The 10,000-nt window shown below is 43.5% G+C and overlaps 2 protein-coding genes across 3 annotated transcripts in view; both read left to right on the top strand.

The window, feature by feature from the left end:
* Positions 1-5,712, top strand: part of LOC307270561 (uncharacterized protein) — a 9,931-nt gene extending 4,219 nt beyond the window's left edge. The window contains exons 5-9 of one of the 2 annotated variants that reach the window (XM_080054443.1): positions 802-1,006; positions 1,372-1,696; positions 2,662-2,763; positions 3,800-4,218; positions 4,249-5,712. In XM_080054443.1, coding sequence (XP_079910569.1) covers positions 802-1,006; positions 1,372-1,696; positions 2,662-2,763; positions 3,800-4,201 — 1,034 coding nt within the window. In that variant the 3' untranslated portion in view covers positions 4,202-4,218; positions 4,249-5,712. Of the gene's footprint in view, positions 1-801; positions 1,007-1,371; positions 1,697-2,661; positions 2,764-3,799 lie in introns of both variants that reach the window. The other variant, XM_080054442.1, reaches the window with a different exon arrangement.
* Positions 5,713-8,543: 2,831 nt separating this feature from the next.
* LOC307270555 (TBC1 domain family member 12-like) overlaps positions 8,544-10,000 on the top strand; it is a gene marked incomplete at its 5' end in the record, with an annotated part of 12,836 nt that continues 11,379 nt past the window's right edge. The window contains one exon of the mRNA XM_080054437.1: positions 8,544-9,650. Within this exon, the coding sequence (XP_079910563.1) occupies positions 8,544-9,650 (1,107 nt within the window). The remainder of the gene's footprint in view (positions 9,651-10,000) is intronic.

Genomic DNA, 10,000 nt, shown 5'->3' with positions numbered 1-10,000 from the left:
ACAAAGGGGGCGCCCTTAGCTCAGTTGGTAGGGCGTCCCCCCCATGGGCCCTTAGCTCAGTTGGTAGGGCGTCCCCCCCCATGGGCCCTTAGCTCAGTTGGTAGGGCGTCCCCCCCCCCCCTTAGCTCAGTTGGTAGGGCGCCCCCCCCCCCCCCCCCCATGGGTCTCGGCCAGCAGCGGACCCGGGTTCGATTCCAGCCCGCGGTCGTTCTCTGCATGTCACTCCCCTCTCTGCCCCATTTCAACTCTGTCTCTACACTATCAATAAAGCATAAAAATGCCAAAAAAATATCTTAAAAATAATAATACATTCAATGACTGTTTAGTTTAGTTTAGCTTAGCACAACGACTGTAGACTTGTTACACTTGCCTGCGTGTGTCACTTTGTAGCTTGGTTTATCTGAAGCTATAGTTCTGAGTGATTCCTGTTCTGAGTTAGTTCCTTCATGGTTGAATGACCTTAATGGAAGATACTTTGGAGAAAAGCCTCAGCTAAATAAAATGTAATGTAATGGAACCTGCTAGCATCACAATGAATAGATTAAATCAACTCTAAATAAACATTCTCTCCCTCCTAGGAGTCTGAGTAGAACTTTTGTTTGTGTGTTTGTGTTCCTTAAAGAAAATATCCCAAATTGAAATATTTAAAAAGATATATTATATCACACACACACACATGTTTAATGACATTTATTATTTTTCAAATTGCTAGCATCACAATATTTAAATCAACTCTCTCTCTCTCTCTCCCTCCCTCTCTCTCTCCCTCTCTCCCTCCCCCCCTCCCTCCCTCCCCCCCAGGAGTGCGATTAGAAGCTGTGGACAGTGAGATCTCGTCCTGTCCGTCAGCTCTCACCATGGTTACGCCTGCCCCCCCCTCCTCTCCTCTCCTCCTCCAGAGCCTCAGCTGGAGATACTTCACCTGCTCAGTCTGTGGAAAGGCCTTCAGCTGTCAGAGAAACCTCAAGGCTCACCACCTCATCCACACCGGAGAGAAACCCTTTAGGTAAGGTCTGTCTGTCTCTCTGTCTGTCTGTCTGACTGACTGACTGTCTGTCTGTCTGTCTGTCTGTCTGCCTGCCTGTCTGTGTGTCTGTCTGACTGTCTCTCTCTAATGTTTCATGTATTTCACTATAAATAGGCTTCATTACATTAAATCTTAACGGTTAACCGGTTAACAACCGTTAATTCTTGTGGTTAACCGGTTAAAGAAAAAATTCAAAATGGCCGTCCCTAGTGTTTTGTTTTATATTTTCTTTATGTTGTGACTGTAAAGCACTCTGAGCTGCATTCCATGTATGAAGGGTGCTATACAAATAAAGATTATTATTATTATTATTATTATTATTATTATTATTATTATTATTACAGATGTACCGTGTGTGGGAAGGATTTTCGCCAGCGTCAAAGCCTCCAGAGCCACGCGCGCACACACACAGGGGAGCGTCCGTACACGTGCTCAGACTGTGGTAAAGCCTTCTCCAAACAGAGCCAGCTAAAGACTCACTCTATCATACACACGGGGGAGACGCCGCACAGGTGTGATGTGTGTGGGCGGAGCTTTAACCTGCTGCAGAACCTACACAGACACGCCCACACACACACCGGGCAGAAGGTGTTTGTGTGTGGAGTGTGTGGGAAGGGATTCACCCGGGCTGTGACGCTGAAGACACACGACCTCATACACACCGGACAGGTAAGTGGTTACTGTTTACTATTTACTACGATGTGATGTGTTACATTCATTGCTACTAATAGCGTCAATATATATTTGGGGCGACTGTGTCTCAGTTGGTAGAGCGGGTCGGCTGATGATCGAAGGGTTGGAGGTTCGATCCCCGCCCTGCCACCTGTGTCATGGTTGTTGTGTCCTTGGGCAAGACACTTCACCCACCTTGCCTCGTGTGAATGTCGATAGTTAGCCTGCTGCTATCGGTGTGTGAATGTGTGTGTGAATGGTAACGTGGGAAAGGAAAACAGGTCTCCCTTGAAAAAGAGTCTTCGGTCTCAATGGGATTTACCTGGAGAAATAAAGGTTAAAAAAAAATATCAGTGCATGTCAATTCTATATTGTAAAGCAGTTTAAAGGTGCTACGAGGAACTTTTAAATATTTCTGAAACGGTCTCATTTTTCCTCTGATGGTCATAAATTATATGTAACAGTAAACAAGCTATTATCAGTTGTATTAGCCACTTTGGAAAAAGTAGTTGTAGCGGTAGTGTTTTTACCACGCCAGCTGTTGTTCCTGGGTGAGCGTATACCCATGACAAAGGCATTAAGAAAAACTATATAAAAACAGCGTTCTCTGCACTGTTGGTCTCGTTTGCTGTTACATGTAATTTATGATCATCAGAGGAAAGATGAGACTGTTTCAGAAATATTTAAAAGTTCCTCGTAGCAGCTTTATGAACTTTCGTGTATTAAAGCTGGGGTGGAGAATTTGGGGAGAAAATAGAAGTTGGGATAGAGATTAGAACAGTTGACAGTCCCAACAGCCAATAAGAACAGAGAATGTTTTTTTTTATTTTTTTTAATCGGAGCCTCGCTCTGATTGGTCAAAGTGTACCGCTCATGTTAATTTTGACCAATCAGAAATCACTTACCCCAGCTTTAAATAAAGGTGAAATAAACCAAATCATTTCTCTCCTCTTTCTCCCCAGAAACCCTTTAAGTGTGAGGAGTGTCCTAAGACGTTTCGTCATGCCGTTAATCTGAAGGCTCACCAGCGAATACACAGCGGCGTGCGCCCCTACAGCTGTGAGGTGTGTGGCAAAGCCTTCCGTCTATCTATCTATCTATCTATCTATCTATCTATCTATCTATCTATCTATCTATCTATCTATCTATCTATCTATCTATCTATCTATCTATCTATCTATCTATCTATCTATCTATCTATCTATCTATCTATCTATCTATCTATCTATCTATCTATCTATCTATCTATCTATCTATCTATCTATCTATCCATCCAACTTTTAAATATTTCTGAAACAGTCTAATTTTCCTCTGATGATCATAAATGAAATATAACACATTTTATTTTATTTAACCTTTATTTTTCCAGATAAAACATGAAGAACAGTTTCTTATTTACAGTATTGGTCTGGTCCAAGAGGGTTAGCCTAACCCTAACCCCACTAGGAGTAAAGGCACAATGACAAATACACAAGCATGACTCACTTAGACAAATATATAACGGATATACAAGCAACGTGCCTTTAGCTTGACTAATAAAGAATCTTAACTTAAATCTGCAGTGTGTAGAATTTTGGGTTTTATTTCCTAGCAGATTTTGTAGAAAGTAATTATAATATCCATAAGTACATTTAATTTAGTGCATAATAGCTGAATTTTTTTTTTAGAATTATTATTTTTTCCCTTATAAAGGGTCTCGTATATGTCCATATTTCTGCATATCTTGGACCAAGGACTAGTTGGAATGTCATCAGGTGCATTGTTTAAAATTTAGAATTGTTCTTGTCCTTGAAGGCCACTGTAGCTTCTGTTATTATTCTAAAGGGGTGGGGTTACCCAGGGAGCGTTGCATTCTAGAACTTTGTAGAACTTTCTTGATGATGTCATATTACACACTGCACCTTAAAGTAGCTATGAGGAACTTTTAAATATTTCTGAAACAGTCTAATTTTCCTCTGATGATCATAAATGAAATATAACAAGCAACGTGCCTTGTGTAGCTTGACTAATAGGTTGGTTGCAAGTGATGAGTTTAAATTTTTTGCTTGACATTTCTAACACAAATCTAAATCCATATATTTCATTTTTCTCCTTCTTGAGGTGTGTGGCAAAGCCTTCCGCCAGTCCGTCAACCTGAAGATCCACCGACGCATCCACACCGGAGAGCGGCCGTTCACCTGCTCTGAGTGTGGCAAGACCTTCAGCCAGCAGAGCAGCCTGATCTCCCACGGCAGAGTCCACTCCAAAGAACGGCCCTTTGAGTGTACGGACTGCCACAAGACCTTTAACAACGCCAACAGTCTGAAGCTGCACGTCAGGGTGCACACGGGGGAGAAGCCGTACCACTGTGACGTGTGCGGACGTAGCTTCACGCAGGGGAGTCATCTGAGGACGCACAAACGCCATGTCCACGCCGGGGGGAAACAGTTCATATGTGATAAGTGTGGCAAGACTTATTCAGATCAACGCAATCTCAAGCTGCACAAATGCTGCTATGCTTAGAGAGGTGTAGATAGCAGGTTAATACACAGCCCAGGCTCTGTAAACAGGTTAATACACAGCCTAGGCTCTGTAAACAGGGTTAATACACAGCCCAGGCTCTGTAAACAGGGTTAATACACAGCCTAGGCTCTGTAAACAGGGTTAATACACAGCGTAGGCTCTGTAAACAGGGTTAATACACAGCCTAGGCTCTGTAAACAGGGTTAATACACAGCGTAGGCTCTGTAAACAGGGTTAATACACAGCCCAGGCTCTGTAAACAGGGTTAATACACAGCCTAGGCTCTGTAAACAGGTTAATGCACAGCCTAGGCTCTGTAAACAGGGTTAATACACAGCCCAGGCTCTGTAAACAGGGTTAATACACAGCCTAGGCTCTGTAAACAGGGTTAATACACAGCCTAGGCTCTGTAAACAGGGTTAATACACAGCCTAGACTCTGTAAACAGGGTTAATACACAGCCTAGGCTCTGTAAACAGTGTTAATACACAGCCTAGGCTCTGTAAACAGGTTAATACACAGCCTAGGCTCTGTAAACAGGTGTTAATACACAGCCCAGGCTCTGTAAACTGGCATGTTGCTAGCTACGGTGGGCCCTTTGTTTACATACACAGTAGGCCTATGGACAAACGCAACATCAAGCTGCACAAATGGTGCTATGCTTAGGGATGGAGAGAAGGAGAGATGGAGAGAAGGAGGGATGGAGAGAAGGAGGGATGGAGAGATGGAGAGATGGAGGGATAAAGAGGGCAAGTCTACTATGCATGAGGAGATGGGGAGGGGAAGGCAGCATGGACTACTGTTAGAATGGCCGTCTCTGAAAATATGAATGTGACAAATTTGTACTACAAAATTTACTTTTGTAATTTTTTAGTTTTTTTTTGTTACTGTTCCAGTGAAAGGTGGACTCAGTGATTCTGGAGAACGCTTGGTGTCAAGATCACTTGTGAACACACTTGATTTAGCCTCTGTAAACAGGTTAATACACAGCCTAGCCTCTTAATTTTCCTCTCAAAGTGGAAAAGTGAACCAGATTGATGCATTTTAATTTGAAAGGTTCAACATTTCCTTCCATGGGGACACTCCATGTGCTGTAGAACACTGATCGGTCATATGTAATCCATAAAAAAAATTTAAACACATTTTTTAATAAAAAATAATATATTTTTCTCCAATAGCTTTGACATTATGTCTCAAAATGATTCTATTATATAGAAAAAGTGTATTAACACTGGATTGTTTTCAGCTCACACACAGTACAGACAGGTAGTGGATCATGAGGAGATATTCACTGATTTTGACTAAAAGGGATTTTGACAACAAGGGATTTTGACAACAAGCGTTCTCCAGAATCACTGACTGCACATACAGGCTTCTGAAAACCGTGAATTGGACACATGTTTTTTATTCAAAATGTACCTTTGTAATGTTTTAGTGTTTACTGGTTCTAACCATGACTAGAGTATTATCATTCTGTTGGTGAAATGATGTGAATGTGTCAAAATGCACATTGTCCCTTTTTATAATTTAAGATAATTTTCCTTTTGTTTGGAAAATAAAAAAATCTTTCAACTATAATAAAACATTTCGGGTTTCATTGTTTTTATTTTATTGCAACATTCTTGTTTACAGAAATCACAGTTAAATCAAGTCTAAACAATATGGTGTCATAGGTAGGCCTGGGAAAGGTACGCTTATTTCTACAGCACAATTCAGCCACTAGGCCATTCAAAGTGCTTTACACACACACACACACACACACACACACACACACACACACACACACACACACACACACACTAGGCCATTCAAAGTGCTTTACACACACACACACACACACACACACACACACACACACACAAGACCATTCAAAGTGCTTTACAGGGGCAACACGGCCATTCAAAGTGCTTTACACACACACACACACACACACACACACACACACACACACACACACACACACACACACACACACACACACACACACACACACACACACACACAAGGCCATTCAAAGTGCTTTACAGGGGCATGAAATACATCAAGATTAGACATTAGAACATTTAGACAGATGTTGAATGGCTGCAATGAATAAAATTACGTGATTGACAATATAATTATTTTCTATATAACCTGTTTAGCTTAATTACTCTTTCATACTTTTAAACTCATTTAAACATAATTGGGGAATCTGTTTTCACAAAACCAGATAGAATGTATTCAGAGGACAGCTTCTTTCAATTGCACAGGAGACATCACAATAACTGTAAGAAAATATAAATAATAATAATAATACATCGGCTACAATAACAGTCAGTCTTTATATCGGATTAAATAAATCTCATCATAATCCCCGCTGTGACGTCAGACCTACGTATGCCACCCTACGTCACCGGAAGTGTCTCAACATGGCGTCTCTCTCTCTCCACCTACACACCCCTGAGCTCACCTGTCACTAGCTAGCTGCTATGAGGAGCTCCGGGGGTAGACCGTCTCTCTCTGTCTCTCCATGCCGGCCTTAGGGCTCTGTGTGCGGGCATGATGCACCAGGAGACACCGCTGACCTTTAGCCGAGGACCAGGCGCCACACACGGCTCGGTTTCGGCTGAGAGGCGCTGACAGGAGAACCGGAGAGGTGAGTGACCGGAAGATTCCGAAGATTAACGAGTGTTACCGACAACTGCGCCTTCAGAATAAAAGATGAACAATAACAGACAAGAAAATACATTTTTTTTTTAAACATAAACTAATGAATAACTACCATGGCGTTCTCTACTTAACAGGTTTCTAAGGACATTGTTTAAACTATAGAGACAAAATAAGCAGAAAATAACAATGTAAAGGTGTCATGAAGGTCACTTATAGAATAGAATTGTAAAGGTGGAGTCAGTGATTATGGAAAATACTTGTCAACGATTTTCCCCCCCTGTCAAAATGAGTGAATATCCCCTCTTGATCTGCTATCCCCCCTTGTTTACATACCCTGCTTTGTTTACATACCAGTTTACAGAGCCTAGGGCCTAGGCCGTGTACTGACAATGGACTGTTTCTTTCAGGGCACACAGTGAAGACAGGTAGCAGATATTCTCTGATTTTGACAAACTCATGCACACACACACTTCCACCCGTTTTATATACAATCAAAAAATCTAAAATAAAGCGATGGCACATAATCCAGCCCGGGTCGTTCTCTGCATGTCATTCCCCTGTCTGTCTGTCTGTCTGTCTGTCTGTCTGTCTGTCTGTCTGTCTGTCTGTCTGTCTGTCTGTCTGTCTGTCTGTCCTCTTCACAGCAGACCCGGATTAGAATCCAGCCCGGGTCGTTCTCTGCATGTCATTCCCCTCTCTGTCTGTCTGTCTGTCTGTCTGTCTGTCCTCTTCACAGCAGAGCCGGATTAGAATCCAGCCCGGGTCGTTCTCTGCATGTCATTCCCCTCTCTGTCTGTCTGTCTGTCTGTCTGTCTGTCTGTCTGTCTGTCTGTCTGTCTGTCTGTCTGTCTGTCTGTCCTCTTCACAGCAGAGCCGGGTTAGAATCCAGCCCGGGTCGTTCTCTGCATGTCATTCCCCTGTCTGTCTGTCTGTCTGTCTGTCTGTCTGTCTGTCTGTCTGTCTGTCTGTCTGTCCTCTTCACAGCAGACCCGGGTTAGAATCCAGCCCGGGTCGTTCTCTGCATGTCATTCCCCTCTCTGTCTGTCTGTCTGTCTGTCTGTCTGTCTGTCTGTCTGTCTGTCTGTCTGTCTGTCTGTCTGTCCTCTTCACAGCAGACCCGGGTTAGAATCCAGCCCGGGTCGTTCTCTGCATGTCATTCCCCTCTCTGTCTGTCTGTCTGTCTGTCTGTCTGTCTGTCTGTCTGTCTGTCTGTCCTCTTCACAGCAGACCCGGGTTAGAATCCAGCCCGGGTCGTTCTCTGCATGTCATTCCCCTCTCTATCTGTCTGTCTGTCTGTCTGTCTGTCTGTCTGTCTGTCTGTCTGTCTGTCCTCTTCACAGCAGACCCGGGTTAGAATCCAGCCCGGGTCGTTCTCTGCATGTCATTCCCCTCTCTGTCTGTCTGTCTGTCTGTCTGTCTGTCTGTCTGTCTGTCTGTCTGTCTGTCTGTCTGTCTGTCTGTCCTCTTCACAGCAGACCCGGGTTAGAATCCAGCCCGGGTCGTTCTCTGCATGTCATTCCCCTCTCTGACACATTTCATCTATGTCTCTGCACACTGTCTAATAAAGTGAAAATACCACAAAACATTTATAAAAAATAAGACCCTCAGAAAATATATTTTTATTATTAATTTATTTATTAATTTCTCCTTCCTGTGTTTGCAGTGCATCTCTGTCCTGATTGGTTGGAGAGAGATGGAAGGAAGCCATGACTCATCCTCCTCTGATGTCATCGGCCCGGGTCACGGCCAGGTCACATGTCCAGGAGACGGACAGGAGTGTGAACCAATCAGAGGCTGCCCTGACGTCAGGAAGGCGGGATTTAGCTTGGGAGAACATGTCAATCAAACTGAAACATACACAAACTGTAGATCAAATGTTAAACACTGTCACAGCCCAGATGGACACTGTACAATAGACGGACAGGACTGTGGACCAATTAGAAACCTCGCTGATGAAAAGAAGGCGGGATTTAGCTCAGGAGAAGATGTCAATCAAATAAAAACAGACTGTAAATCAAATGTTAAAGTTGTTCACAGCCATGGACTTAGCCCTGATGGAGACTGTACAATAGACGGACAGGAGTGTGGACCAATCAGAAGCTGCCCTGACGTTAAGAAGGCGGGATTTAGCTTGGGAGAAGATGTCAATCAAACTGAAACTGACACAAATTGTGGGTCAAAAGTTAAACACTGTCATGTTCCGAGCCCTGATGGAGACTGTACAATAGACGGACAGGAGTGTGGACCAATCAGAAGCTGCCCTGACGTTAAGAAGGCGGGATTTAGCTTGGCAGAAGATGTCACTCAAACTAAAACAGACTGTAAATCAAATGTTAAAGTTGTTCACAGCCATGGACCGAGCCCGGATGGAGATAATTCAGGAAGTGGAACAGAGTGTGGACCAATAAGAAACCTCGCTGACGAAAAGAAGGCGGGATTTAGCTCTGGGGAAGATGTCAATCAAATAGACACAGACACAAATTGCAGGTTAAAAGTGAAACCTGACGGCGACTGTACAATAGATGGACAGGACTGTGGACCAATTAGAAGCTGTGTGGACATCAAGGAGGCGGGACTAAGCCATGGAGGAGATGTCACTCAAACTAAATCAGACTGTGTGTCAAAAGTTCAGCATTGTAACTGTAGCTGTGTTGCCGTGGATACTGACTGTCACTTTGACGAGCGGCCATCTTGTAAATCAGACAGACAGGAAGTAGATTTGACCTCTGACCTCACTGATGATGATGATGATGATGATGCGTTCGTGACATCACCGGCTAAGCCCCTCCCCCAGGTATCTGTAAGTATCTGTTTGCAAGCTGTCTGTCTGTCTGACTGACTAAACCTTGTCTGTTTGTATATTTATCCTATACAACCATCTTCAACATTACACACACACACACACACACACACACACTCACTCACAAAACTACTTTACTATGTCTTTTTTTTTTTTTTTAAGATATTTTTTGGGCATTTTTATGCTTTATTGATAGTGTAGAGACAGAGGTGAAATGGGGCAGAGAGGGGAGTGACATGCAGAGAACGACCGCGGGCTGGAATCAAACCCGGGTCTGCTGCTGGCCGAGGCCCATGGGGGGGACGCCCTACCAACTGAGCTAAGGGGGCCCCCATACTTTACTATGTCTA

Source organism: Ammodytes marinus (assembly GCF_949987685.1).
Source record: "Ammodytes marinus genome assembly, contig: scaffold_34, whole genome shotgun sequence".
NCBI classification, from domain to species: Eukaryota; Metazoa; Chordata; class Actinopteri; order Uranoscopiformes; family Ammodytidae; genus Ammodytes; species Ammodytes marinus.
Note: the sequence above shows the minus strand (reverse complement) of the source record. Positions and strands in the feature narration are given on the sequence as shown.